The 15,029-nt window shown below is 37.5% G+C and overlaps 1 protein-coding gene across 1 annotated transcript in view; it reads left to right on the top strand.

Annotated features, from left to right (window-relative positions):
• MRPL3 (mitochondrial ribosomal protein L3) overlaps nucleotides 1–6,486 on the top strand; it is a 33,172-nt gene extending 26,686 nt beyond the window's left edge. The window contains exons 8-10 of the mRNA XM_074271028.1: nucleotides 1,774–1,851; nucleotides 3,312–3,389; nucleotides 6,099–6,486. Of these exons, the coding sequence (XP_074127129.1) occupies nucleotides 1,774–1,851; nucleotides 3,312–3,389; nucleotides 6,099–6,254 (312 nt within the window). The 3' untranslated portion in view covers nucleotides 6,255–6,486. The remainder of the gene's footprint in view (nucleotides 1–1,773; nucleotides 1,852–3,311; nucleotides 3,390–6,098) is intronic.
• Nucleotides 6,487–15,029: the final 8,543 nt, after the last annotated feature.

The raw sequence follows: 15,029 nt of genomic DNA, 5'->3' as shown, positions 1-15,029 counted from the left end.
TTTCCATATATTATCTTTACTGCTTAAATCAGTCCTAGAGTGCCAATTTCTTTTTTATTTTCTGTAATAACTCGGATCATACTGATCTAAAAAGAATATTGACAATGTGCAGAAACTATTAAGTTTGGAAAAGAAGAAAATCTATAATCTATAACTTTAATCTGAAACTAAAAAATTAGTTCCTAGCACTACTCTGTTATGGAAACAAAGAATTGTAGGCTTTCTTCAGTTCTGGAGGAAGCCATTGCAAATGAGTATTTTTTTCTCAGTTGCAAAGCCAGTAGCCCCAAGAGAGGGTTGGGGTTTAATATTCCAATATGTCTAAGATGCGAGTCAGGATTTGTGGAGAACCTAGAACCCACACTATCCAAAGGATCTTTTCCTCCAATACCTTACAATAACAACAGATTCTCTCACCATAGCCTCCTCCAGGGCACAAAGGTGATAGAAACTGCTGTTCTGCTGCCATTAAGAAAACAAGGGAGGCCGAGTCAAAGCTGTAAATTCCCCAAATTTAGGGGCAAAAATCTCCAGTGAAACCTTTGGAGTAATGGAAATTTGGATGTCGGGAGGTTTAGTGTCCACCTCAATTGCCTGAACTATTTCCCTGTTCCAAATGGTCTGTTGAATTTGGCTAAGAGGTTCAAAGTCACTTGCGAAAGCCAGCTGGTACGAAAGTATATCTTCCTTTCCAACTTCTAACAGTGACAGTCAAGAGGTGATATTGACTGATCACAATAGATGGGACTTCAAATGATCTTCTCTAAAAGTATTCAGCTGATACTTAACTTGTTGCATGAAGTTTCAAACTTTTTAAAATCTAGATTATTCTCAGATCTATGATTTTGACAGTCTAGGAAATTCTCCATATGGAAAATTCCTCTGCCCCTGCAGAACAGCAATGTATCTATTCCTTATGTCTTGGAAAATTGACTTGAACCGTTATGACATGCCCGTGATCACAGAGCCAGAATGTGTCTGGGACAGAATTTGGAAGCTAGCCCCCTCTAATCCCAGCTCTGCCTCTGGGATATTGTTACTGGAGTTAAGTGTTATTAAGTGCTAAATCTCAGATAATATGTACTAACATGTTATATTGGAGTCTCCCTGAAGAAATTTTATGTCTTGAGAATTCACATGCTGCAGGAGAGCTCCTGGGTGACATGGCCTCCAATTCTGTTACAGCCATCCATCATTAGAATCAAATAGGCCTTGGCTGGAGTAAACAGTTTGATTCTGTGGACCAGACAAACAAACTCATTATCCTAAGAACTAATTCTATCCTTTAAGCACCCCTGACTCCAAGGAAAAAATGACATCAAAAGAATGGGTGAGAGGATGGGGCCATTCACAAAGCAAGAACTCATTTAGCTCTTGCTGTCTTAGCATACCAGAAGAATGCTGTTCTGATTTCTTCTGTTAGTGACTGTTTTATGGGAAGTTTTTTTTTTTTTTTTTTTAATTACTTTCTCCTAAGTACCACCCTGCTGTGCAACAATGAGTTCATCTGTTGCAGTACAGTCTGTCAGTGATCTCAAGTAGAATCTGCCCTGTTTCATTGAATTTTTATTTTATCAGTCTAATTTAGAAAGTAATCATTTTAGACAGTGTATCTTGTATATGTAACTTACTAAGGGTATTTCCACAAAATAAGCTGGAAAGGGACTGTTTAACACCTTTTGGTGTAATGGATTTTAAAACTTAATTAATGCCCTTAGAAACAAGAAAATACTAGATTCAACTTACTTTTCCTTTTTTTTTTTTTTATTAAAGGACATTGCCAGAGTTTGGCCTGGAAAGAAAATGCCTGGTAAAATGGGTAATATATATCGCACACAATTTGGCTTAAAGGTAAGTTTTGGGTGTTAAAACACTTTCTGGGAACATTTGCACTATGCAGAGAGATATTAACATTTACCCATCTGTGGTTCTTCCAGTAATTTTTCTCTTTAGAAGTATACCAAATAGTGCTTTTTTTATTTATGAAAGTGAGCTTATAAGTCTTGAGAATCTAGCATCTTCAAAAGGATTAGCTTTAGAGTTACATATGTTTGGCTCAGCATTTAGTTGTATATAGTTGACCTATTTTAATAGGTATAGACTTAAAGATATTGGAAATAATAATTCACTAACAACCATCATAAATGTTATAAATGTATAGTTGGATCTCTTGGTGAAATTTGTGGATTTTCTTGGAATAAATCATCAGTATCTCTATAGAATTGTCCCCCCAATCCCCCAGTAGAACTCAGTATATTCATGTAATCTGGTAATAAATCAGAAGCTGATTGGTATTATGTTTAGGGTTGAAGCTTTTTCAGTTATGCAAAGAATATCTTTAATGTTTCTTCTAACAAGTTTATAAACAAAATTTAATTTTGAAATTTTCAATATCTTTCAAAGTAAGCTCATCTTTCACAAATGATAATGCCGAATATTAATCTCATAATTAAATTTCAAAAGAAAATCTCAAATGAGTCTCAAAACCCATTGATGGTTGAACACTGTTTTTGTGATTTGGGGCATTGTTCAGGTTCTCTGAACCAAACATTTCTCCCTCGTGTGTCAAGTAGATTTAAGTAGATTTCACGTGATCTCTTAATTGCCCATCCCTAAGATATAGCACTGGAAGTTGTTGGCTTGCAGAACCCTAATTATGTTACATCAGTTTTCATGCATTGTCTGCTCTTCTCATGAATCTAGGTGGGATGAAATTATTTTTTTCTCTAAATTAGGAATAATGAACTATCTCTTCTAAGGGAGATAGAAGAGTGAATCCCAACCTCCCTCGTTTCTTAAAGAGAGTCACAAGGAAATGAGCTTTTTTTGTCGTCAAAAGATACCAGGAAAATTTAGTCTCAGCCTCCACTTAAAACAGGATTTCCAAGCAAAGCACAGACTATTTGGTACCATTTTGGTACCATTTCTAATACCTTTTTGAATAACTTGAATAACTTCAAGGAAGTTTAATTAGATATCAGCTTTGAAATTATTGACAGTGCCAGGTCCAATAGCAAAATCCAAAGAATTATAATAATTTTACCATGAATTATATTGGGAAAAAGTATAATATCCATAAGATATTATATTGCTATACTTTACTGCAGTTTATATTGTAATAGTGTTTTGCCTGTTTGATTCTTAAGTGGACCAATACCAGGCCATGGTAGGTGATCATTTTCCTTGTACTTCCGCAACACTAATGAAAACAATAGGACTTATTTTTGAAGTTCCTTGTGCTCTTGTTTGATTGTAGAAAGCAGATTTCAAAACTATTCAATTGAAATTTTAATTTTCATTTTATAACCTAGGTATGGAGGATAAATACAAAACACAATATAATCTATGTGAAAGGCTCTGTGCCTGGACATAAGAATTGCTTAGTAAAAGTAAGTATTATTTTTCACTGCTTGGGATTAACATATGATCCAGAGTTTAATATCTTGAGTGAAAATATCATTGATTCCTCAATTGTAATTGCCTTTCTTGGTTTATAAGCTGCATGAAAGCAGTCAGAAGTTGGCTGTTGTGGCGGCTCCTGGTAGACGCCCTCACATTCATAGCACCATTTGGGAGCAACCGCAATTCTTAGCTCGTCCTTTCCCTTTTCCTGCCCTTCTGGCACTAAGGAGAAGGGGAATGAAGATGCATGGGACCAAGAATTGGTTTTTTTTTTTGTTTTGTTTTGTTTTGTTTTTTTTCTCTCTTATTTCATGGGTTTCCATGACCCCATTCCCCAGAAAACAATTTATCACGGATTGGGTGGGGAGGGTGCCTCCCTTAGGTTGGTAGGTCCTCAAAAAAAAAGAAATAAAGTGGGGCATGATGGCCCGTACCTATAATCACCACTCTTGGGAGCCTTACCTATTTTGGGGCTAGAACCAGTTATGTCTCTGGTAAGACCCGGCCTTGGGGAGCTACAGCAGAGAAGGAGACAAAACGGGAACCTAGAGCAGAGAAGGCAGAAGGGAAGGGGGCCAAAGGTGCCTAGAGGGGGGCTGGCCTAGGCAGGGAGAAAGGCTACCTCCCATCAGCAGCTGGGGAAGGAGAGAAGGAAGGAGAGCTTCAGGGAGTCGGGCTTAGGAGAAGAAAGCGCTCACATGGAATGTAAAGAGAGAAGTGAAGAATCTCAGCCAAGGAGGAGAAAAGGGGGTGGAGGGTGTCTGTGTGCACCAGAGAGCAGATGCTTGTTGGTCACTGGGAGATCTGGGGTGGGAATCTCCCTCGAGGTAACAATGGGATTGGAGAAATATGTGGATTCAGTTCTGTCCACAGGAATGATTTCCAGCTAAGTCAGAGCTAATCATTTTCCTACAGTCCTCATTGACCCTTCAAAATTAGAATGTCCAGAAGAGAATCCATCATCTTGCCCCCAAATCTCTTTTCCAAACTTTCCTGTTTCTGTTGAAGCTGTCAACTTTCTAGTCTCTCACATTCGTATTTTCAATTCTCCATTCTATCCTGCAGCTCCAGTCCCTTATCTTATTATTTCTGCCTGCGTAACATCTTTCTAAGTCCTTCACCTGATTATCCTCGATGTTTCTCACACATGATAGTTCTTCTCTCTTCTGGCTTTTTCCTCCCGCCAGAACTCGTGTCTCTGCCCTGGCAGCCCTGGGCGCCGAGAGATTAGCTGAAACCTTACCATGCCAGTTTCTAGGCCACTTCCAGACCCTGTCAAAACATCAATCCTCAGGACTACTATTGGTGTCCCTGCCTTTTGTCTTCCCCTCTTAGAAAACTGTATTTCATATTCTAAAAGTGACTTGGTTATAGCATAGATTAATGTGAGTATAGAGAATTTGATTGTTGAGTATTTGTATCTATTTTCTAATTTAAAAAATTAGAATCTATAAATCTATAATGGGGGTAGGGGAGTGGGACAGGACAGACGAGTTTCAGTCAGATTGAGCCCACTCTACTACTCCTGGAAACATTAGGACTTTCAACCTGGTTAATAACTGTGACTCCTTGGGAACTGTGCAATTATTGTTTGGTAGCATCATTCCATTTACAAGTCTTTGACTTTTTAAACTTTATTAAGTTTAAGACTAGGACTTTTATTGAAATTAGACTACTTTTCTTATTTCATTAAATTTGAATTTAAGTTATTTTGATAATCTCATGAACAATTTTAAATTAAAAAGATTAAAATAGATCTATTTTTCTATAGCTATGGCAGCTGTATATTTCAACTTGTTATTCATTTTCTTATTGCCAAAATGATTATGCCTCATTTTTCTGCGTGTATAATTATATGTCATTTTAAAAATTCTCTCTGAATGGGGACTGTAGAATTAAAATCAGGGATTTTTTTTCCCTAAAAGCAATGCCAGCATTTTAGCACATACCAATATTTTTACTACAACTAAACATTCTATGAATTACCAAGTAACATCAGAATGTCATAGCATAATAAAAAATCATCACCAGGGCTAAGGTATTAAGACTCCGTGGTTCTTTAAGAAGAGAAAGGACAGTACATAAGCAATTTTCAGTACCTGCTATGTGTTAGATGTAGTATGAAACACTTCAGAATTTTTTCATTTGCATCTCTACAACCAATCCTTTGAGGTAGATGTTATTAGGAAGTTTTTTTGAGTGCTGTGTGGTACTAAACTTGGAGTCAGGAAGACCTGAATTCAAATCTGGTCTCAGACACTAATTTTGTGACCGTAGCAAAAAAAAAAAAAAAAAAAAAAAAAAATTGCTTTTTGCCTCAGTTTCCTCATCTGTAAAATGAGCTAGATAAGAAAACCCCAAGTGGGTTGACCCTCCTGAAAACATCTAAACAACTACAGATTTTTGAGCGAGTGAATTTTGTATCTAATGTGCTACTACAAGTGGTTTTCTTGAATTTAAAACTCGTATTAATTGGAGAGATCAGTGATGTTTGAAATGGCTATGGTTGAACAAAAGGCTGATGATCAGAGCTGTGAAGTTAGCAGATGGTGAAGGAAGAAGGCAGCCATGGACAAAAGTTGTGGTCTCTCAAATGATATTGGGGATTATTTTGTTTCATGCAATTCTTAGAACAATCAGCACTTAAATGAACTTAGTGACAGTGGTGATAAGTAATGAATTACTTCTTTTCCCAGGTCCGGGATTCTCACCTGCCACTCTATAAAGACTTTGCCCAAAATCTGCCGTTTCCTACCTATTTTCCTGATAATGATAACGAAAAGGAGCTACCGGAGGATCTATATGCTGATGATGTTTATCAGTCTAGTGAACCCTCCATCGTCTATACTTAACACCCCTTGTGCATGGCCGGCTCATCTTCTGTGAACTTTACAGAGTTGGAAGAACAGCCGGTGACCACCTTCTGCTCTCACAGTCTTACAGTAGCACATCGCGTCTTTCAGGTCAAGGGAATGACTCCTCAATCCAATATGGCCTTGTAAATCACGGTATTAAATAGAATTGATCAATGCTTGAATTTTAAGCTAGATAGCAATTTGCTTATTAAAAATTTTTGTACGATAATGTTGGACATCATTCTCTTCTAATCAAGTAGATCCAGTTACATTGATACTTTTTTTCTGGAACTGAATTCCATTTAGTCAGTTTTTCTCCTTTACTTTGAGAGATGAATGTGTTAGGGGAATGAAGTGAGGAGCCAAACCTAGTGGATTTACTTATGTAAAGAAGCTCCCTAAAGTGTCCGTGTTCAGTATTGTGCAGTTTGTCCCTTCTTTCTCCCTCTGCCATCCTACACACTGATGACCTGGGTCCCTGGTCAGCTTTCTGGCATGAAGGAAAAGAATCATCTTCAATCTGAGAGACTCCAACACTCACTTTGAGGTAGGGAGAACAGTTTTCTATTGAAAACACACACTCTCCCCTCCTACAGAAATTCCATTTATTCATACCACATCAATTGACAGAACACCTTAGTTTGGAACAGATCCTAGCTTAAATCAGACAAGATTCCTGCCTTCATGGGCATTGAAAAACAGAAACGCATCTCTGGAATTCGACATTTTATATGACAAATGCCTTCTAAAGATACAAAATCTAGTGTCACATGAGGTCTGAGGAGGAATTCATACCTAGCATTTACTCATTTCTCCCCCATTGCCCATCAAGCTCCTGGTATTAGCAGTGACTTTCAGGTAGTAAGTGACATGTGAGTTAAGCTTCACAGGATGGGTAGGGTAAGGCAGAGATGAAAAAAGGCATTATAGTTCTAAAGATTAGTAAGCAAGGGGACAAATCTCAAGACACATTCCAGTGACAGAGAATATGGCCTAGTTTTATTAAAATATCACTTAACATGAGAATAATGCGAGTTCAGATTGAAAATGCACATTATAGTAGACCTTGAATGGTCCACAGAGACTTTGAATAGGGACAAGAGCAGCCCTGAAGATTCTATTATTTTGGTAGAGGAGAACTTATTAGCTAGGTGACTCTGGGCAGTTTGCCCAAATCTTCTCATCAGTAAAATGAGTTGGAGAAGGAAATGGCAAACCACTCTAATATCTTTGGCAAAAAAAACCCCCAAAGATCACAAAAAATCAGACTTAGCTGAAAAAAAGAAAATAAGCAGGTAAATGCATATTTTAGTTAATTAAATGATAATCTCTTTCTTTATGAACAGTGAAATAAAATCTCAAATATCTAGTATCTAAGTTATTCCACTTTTCCAGTCTTATATATAATTTTCTTAAGATGAATTTATCCCAGTTTTAAGTGGGATAGTACCCCCATATGCTGTCCTTGTGGAAAGGTTTTCAATTAGACTACCTGAATAGTTTTAATAAAAGGACCTTGTTCCTAAAAACAAAAATAATGATCTTTAGAAAGTTATATGTCTCTTGTTGTTCCCTGTGTATGGCTTGAGAGTTAAGATATTGATTTCTCTCATAGATTGAAAGTGTGTTGCCTACCTCTGCTCCTAAAATTAACTTTAGATCATAGGAATTTAATGACCTAAGAAGCCTCAGGGAATGTGCTGAGGCAGGACATCAAGAAAGCTTGGTCATAGGAGAAATGGAATCTCTAATGCCTGAAGTACTTTCTTGGTGTAGCAGAAGAGATCCCAGAAGTTTGAGGGCTGGGGGGAGGGTTTCTAATGTAATTTCCACCCTCTCATCCTAGTTAGCACATTAGGTTATGTTACACATGTTCTTCTCCACCATTTCAAATCATGAAAGAATTGTACCCGTACTTTTATTTTCAAATCAGTAAAATGTTAATAAGAGACTGACTGGCTGCCAAATGATGGTGGTGGGAATTTATCACTATTATAAAGAATAAATTACACTTTTTATGGAAACTAGTCTGGGCTCCTAAACTGATCAAGATTCAGTGTTCAAAAGACTTCTGGGTGACATTGCCATCCAAACGGAGGACTGAATATTGTCTCCAATCCTCACAATCCCTCAGATCTCTCCAAATGAAATTATGTGCCAAAGATAAATCAATTTCGTCAATCTCTGTGGTCACTAAAAACCCTAGGAATTAATGCCTAGTGTCTACTCATAGTCTCCTCTCCCTTGCTCGTCAAGCAACTGGCACCAAGTAGGCACTCGTCACCCAACTCTTGTCTTGCAGTAGAACATGACTCTACACTACAATGCCCCATCCCCTTTTTCCAGTACCAGGAAGATCCAAACTCCAAAAGGCAGGAATTTTGCTGAGACTGCAATAGCTTATGTGGAAATTCTATGTTTTCTATGATTTACAGCCAGAGTGGAGAAACAGAGGAATAGGGCTTATAATAGAATCCCAGCCTCTTCATGCCCGCAAAAATCCAGCCTCCACAAGGCAGAAATTTCCTCAAACTGCAAAAGAATCCATAGATTAAACAATAATAAACCCAAGGCTATAAACTCTAAGACACATAGTGGTTAAGTTGAATAATTCCATTGAGAAACAAATCCTTAAATAAAAAGTAAAAGAAATTCAGATAAGACTATCATTCACCACTAGAAAAAGCAAGAGGTAATGGACTAAAGTATTCCTAAAAGCAATGGTGCTCAAGATGTAGCCTAATGTGACCTATGTTTAAAATTTGAGCTTAACCATAAATGAAAAAAAAAAATAGCTATTTAATAATAAAGAAGCATCTGAAACAATCTTAGAAAAAACATCTTAACGAGATTATTTGCTTCAGAAGAAATAGAAATAAATGCACACAGCAACAAAGGACCACAATAACAGAATATATCAGAAACATCATCAAAGAGATTTCTTTCTAAATGTTCATCAGGAGACAAAGGAGAAAGCGGAAAAAAGGGGAGAAAAAAAAGAAACTCAATTTAGTTGTGAAAGAGGTTAGCACTGATGAATGTTCCTATGGGAGAGAAATCTTCTACTAAAGATTTACAAGAAATCTGAAAGAATCTGGTGCTTAGACCACAACTCTTGCCTCAAGAGAAGGGGAAGCACAGCTGAAGGCAACAAAAGAGAAGGGAGGGCATGGACCCAGGAAAGATTTTGAGGTGAAGGGAAAATTACAAAAGGTCAGTAGTCTGTTATGAGTTGCATCATCAAGGACCTAGGAAGAATCTCTTACCAAAATTGACCATGTATTAGGGCACAGAGATATTGCAAATAAATGGGAAAAGATAAAAAATAGTAAATACATCCTTTACAGACCATAATGCAATTAACATTGAAATTCTAAATATTAGGTCAAAGAACAAATCATAGAAGAGGAGAGTAGGCTGGCCTTGCCCAGCCCTCTCTCACTGAGATTTAGTTCACTTGCATGTCATGGTATCACCTCCCTAATGTCATGGTCCTCTTCTAGAATGAAGGGCAAACAATAACTACCCAAAGTATCTGAAGATCAGATAGAAATCAATGCAGTCTCAGAAAAAAATACAATTACCTATAAAATGACTCCCAGATGGGGATTAAAAAATAATAATAACCTAGTCCTGATGAATTCACAAGAAAATTCTATCAAACTTTTTAAACAGTATTTTATTTTTCTTCCCCTTTCCCCATTCCCTCTCCCCAAGACTTTTAAAGAACAATTAGTACTCATACACAAATTATTCTCAAAATAATGAAAAAAAAGCAGTCTACCAGAATCCTTTTAAGAGACAAATATGGTCTTCATATATTGATCAAGGAATGATAAAATGCAATAAGAAAATATAGAACAAAAACATTAATTCATATTGATTCAAAAGTTTCTAACCAATTTTGTCAAAAAGACTGCAGAAATTTATCCAAGAAATCATTCATTCATTATAACCAAATTGGATTTTTGTCAGTGATGCAAGGATATTTCTACATTGGAACATATTTAATCATATTAAAAATCAAAACATCCAAAACCACATAATCATCTCAATTGATTAAGAAAAAGCCTTTGACAAAATATAGCACTCTTATGCTAAAACCCTACAAAGTACAGACATAGATGGATATATTTATACATGCACACACATACTCATGTATGTGTAATCTCATATCGCAATCTCCTAATAGCTCTCATAAGGACTTGTTTATTATATATAAACATATTCATTACATAATGAATATATTTCTATTGAGTGAATATACATACATACATACGCATATATACATATATCTCTATACAAATATGTAGCTGTATTTTTAGTTGTTAACTCTCTGTGACCTCATTTTGGGGTTTTCTTGGCAAAGGTATTGAAGAGATTTGCCATTTTCTTCTGCTTATTTTACAGATGAGGAAACTTGAGTCAATCAAGGCTAAATGACTTCCCAGTTCACACAGCTAACTTGCATGTGCATACACACATATGTATGTATATATGTACACATATTTGTGTACATCTATATGTACTGATATATCCATACACACACAGACATACTGTAAGAAATGGTAAAGCTCCTAGTCCCAAGCTCTGGGTATCATAAAGAGAAGTGAAAGCAAACTGGACTTTCTGCTGCTCAAGAAGGAACCTAATTGGACTCAAGAGCCTCCCTGCTACTCCAAATCTGGTTCCTTGGCCCAAATCACATCCTGCTCTGTGGTGGTCAGCATCAATCACATGGACTGAAGGCCATGGCAGAAGTCAACTATCACTTCCTGGAGAGCTTTTGGAACAATGAATTTAGCCAGAAGTGACCCCAGGAGCCATTTGCTTTATAGCTACAGAAATAGGTGCAAAGCCATGAGCACATAGATACGGAGACCCAGACCAGACCGGGCTCTCTCTCCTGGTCTGGCTCAGTATCCACTGGGAGTAGTCACTGGGGCAGCCAAGGATTAATTGGGTGGGAGAGACAAGTGACCAATTAGGAAGCAATCACAATAGTCCCAGTGAGGGGCAATGAAGGACCCAGTAGGAGGGGGGCCTTTGGGTGGCCAGGAGGCAAAACTGGGCAGCTTGGCATCCACATACTGTGGGGCTCCATGCTCTCTCCTAACAAGACTGTACGGAGTTAGGTCATGGCACCATGATATCAGACCACAGGGTTATATCCCTACAAGACAAAATGACGAGGGATATTTAGAATCTGCCTTCAAGAGATGAAAGAGTCACTGTCCACTACAGAATATCCGAACCACGTGTGAGAGTAACTGGCCCGGATTTCATTATTCCTTGATTTGTGGTTCAGCTCTCTTTCCCTGCTCTTGGACATCATCTCAGAAGGAGCAGCCGCTGCCTTTTGTACCACTCATTTCTTTCTTTTTTTTCCTTTTGTGATTAATGAGAAGGCTCATGTAAAAAAGACAGGCTGAATTAATCTTAACACCCACATTCTTTAGCAGCACAACAGCAAATTATTTCAACTTGGCTGCCACCTTTGGTTCAGAAAAGGCTTGTCAGATTCTTTGGCAGCTCTTGGGGTATGAATGAGACAGATGAATAATTTCTCTTTGGAACTCTAACCAAGGTAGGGCAATGGGAGCTTTGCCACAGGGCACTGACATGAGAGGGATTGTATTCTTAAGAAAAGCTGTCCCCTCTCCTGGCACAACTGTATCTAACTGATTACTCCCCCCACCAAAAAGGATTTTTTTTTTCAACTAATTTCACAAACAAAAGAATTTCTATTTATCCTTCATACTTCAGAAGCCATTTTTTAAATATATATAGAAGTTTAGGGGGAAGAAAAAGAAGGGAAATGAGATTTTTAAGCTAAACACAAAATTTCTGACCTTCCACTGACAAGGATTTTTGATCTGGAGAAGGGGGTAATTGAGTAACACCCTCTCACAGCAGTTTTGACACAGGTATTTTTATGATCTAGTTCATAAAACCAAGACAATATTCCCACTTGTGCATCAATATAAATTTGACTCTGAAGAAAAACTAGTTTATTTTATAGGAAACATCTAGTAAAATTATCATCATCTCTGATAGAATCATAAAACTCCGGGATGTTTGATGGATTTATTCGGGCTGTATTGCTGGCTCAAGCTCTGTTATTAACAACCAGTGTGTCTTTCAACCCACCTCAAGAAGCAAGCTCTGGGGAGTTTGACAGACTGTGTCATGGCTGTGCAGCCATATTCTGGGGCCGATGCTAAGATATTCATTGTACAAAAGTGAGACTCTAGCTGACAACTGGCTGGGGCATACTGGATCTTTGGCGAAAGCAAGAAGCAGCAGTTAGAGTGACTACAAAAAGAAAGAAAGTTAAAGAAGAGCAACCACATTTTAAAATAACCAACTTCCTTTCATTTGGAAAGTTTTCCAAAAGCTACTTTTCTTTATGGAATGGCTTTATGGAATATGAAACACAACAATTAAAGCTTGAAACAGTAGCTATGGGACCCTGGACAAGTCACTTAATCCTGTTTGCCTCAGTTTCCTTATTTGTAAAATGAATTGGAGAAGGAAATGGCAAACCACTTCAATATTTTGGCCAATAAAACCTCAAATGGAGTCATAAAGAATTGGACCTAACAAATGACTAACAACAATAAATTTTCCTTATAAAATAATTTCCCTAGGAAAAGGCTAATGAGAAATTCTTAGCTTTCATGGTGTAAAGGATGTAGAAGACCCTTACCTAAAATGACTACTCAGAGATCACTCAGTAGAAGGCAGAAAAGTTGTTTATTGAAAACCTCTGGAGGATGAGCCGTCCCATCCCAAGATAAGAAAGAGAAAGCTCAAGGTAGGAGGACTAAAGAAGTAATAAAGATACACAGCTTTTATACAAGAGATTACATCACAAGGAAGAGAGCATTGAGAAGGGGAGGGGGAGGCATCTCATTGGTTGTTGCTATTTGGAGAGATTGGAATGGAAGGTTTCTGTTCATAAGTTGGGGAGCATTGAGAAATAGGTGTCCTCTCCCCTAATTGAATGTTAAACATTGGGGTCAAAGACAGATTAGGATGGAATGCTTTGTTTCCCTGATTCTGTAAGGAATCAGTCAGACCTTCAAACTTCAGATTGCTGAGCTGACAGCATTTAATAATCTAAATATTGATAACATTGAACAAGGATAAATATCATCATTTCTGGTTAAGCCCTCAATGAAAGCCAGCAAGGAAACAACATGGGACTCCACCCACAGGTCCCTTTAGCTAAATCTCTCCTTATAAAAGAGCCAAGCTGGAGTTCTCTTTGCAGAGGTTCCAAACATGGCAGCCTTATGCCTGGAATGCCCAGGATCTCTGCCCCCTGGAACCCTGGTTCTGGTGCCTTTTATCTCTACCTTCAACTTTACTAACTGTAAAGGAATTTATAGATCCAAAAACCTAAATTGATAAAAGAGGTTTATTATGGGTTTTGGTAAGGAAATAAATGTACATGTATAACCTAAAAAATTTTAAATTTCCAATTTTTCATGTATGTGTGTGTGTGGTGTTTGTACAGGATAAATTGGAGATAAACTCAAAGAGAAGGCATTAGCATTAGGAGGGGCCAGGAAATTAGCTTGCAGAAGGTGGGAGTTAGCAGATATTTGAGGAAAGTCAAGGAAGCTGGGAGGTAGAGATGCAAAGAAACCATCTTTCCAACCATAAATGAGCAAGAATCCTTTAGAATAAACCCTAAAGGCATCACAACTAAGAGATAATTTAAATCAACAAATATTTAGCCAATGTTTGCTCCGAGCTGGGCCCTGTGCTAGGTTTGGGGTGGGCAGGGTATAAAAGTGAGACCATGTATTTACAAGAACTCTACAACATTAGTATAGAAAGCTGCAGCAAAATGTATGGCACAAATATTGGGGACTAGGAGAATTCTGAGAGAGCTAAAGCCATTTGGACTGGGGAGACTAGAAATAAAAGTAGGAGGAAGTGAGGGGATTGTGGAATTTCAATAGCCCAAAGTGATAGAGGGCCTTCCAGATAAAAGGAAATACAGGAACAAATGCACAGAGGTGGGAAAGTGCAGGATATTTTGGGGAAGATAAGTAATCCACTTTGGTAGGAATATAGTACTTGGCTTCTAATTGGATTGTTTGTGCATGTGTTTTTCCTGTTTAAATATTAACCAAAATACATGTCAAAAAGGCGATGGGAAGGGAAAATGTAAAAGCTGGCTTGAAGCTTAACAAAAAAACAAAAACAAAAACAAAGACTTAAACAAAAAACTAAGATCATGGCAACTGGTCCCATTATTTTCTGTCATATAGAGAAGAAAAAATGGAAGCAGTGTCAGATTTTATATTCTTGGGCTCAAAGATCACTGCAGATGATGACTGAGCCATGAAATTAAAAGACATCCCTTTAAAGGAAAGCTGTGGCAAATCCGGACAGCATACTAAAAAGCAAAGACATCAGTCGGCTGACAAGTTCCTTATATTCAAAGCTATGTTTTCTCCAGCAGTAATGTTTGTCTGTGATAGATGGATTATAAGCATTGATTCAGTAGCTCTCCAACTGTGATTTTTGAGAATCTCTTGGACAGAAAATACATCAAATCAGTCAATATTTGAAGAAATTAAATCAGGCTATTCTTTGAGAGGACAAATACTTTAGACACATAATAAGAAGGCAGGATTCATTGAAAAAGAGCCAAATGGCATTGACCCACACCTAACACCATATACCAAGATAAGGTCCAATTGGTCCATGATCTAGACAAAGAATGATGATATAAACAAATTAGAAAAACATAAT

The sequence above is a fragment of the Sminthopsis crassicaudata genome, chromosome 5 (assembly GCF_048593235.1).
Source record: "Sminthopsis crassicaudata isolate SCR6 chromosome 5, ASM4859323v1, whole genome shotgun sequence".
Lineage (NCBI taxonomy): Eukaryota > Metazoa > Chordata > Mammalia > Dasyuromorphia > Dasyuridae > Sminthopsis > Sminthopsis crassicaudata.
This window is presented reverse-complemented; position numbering and strand designations above follow the sequence as displayed.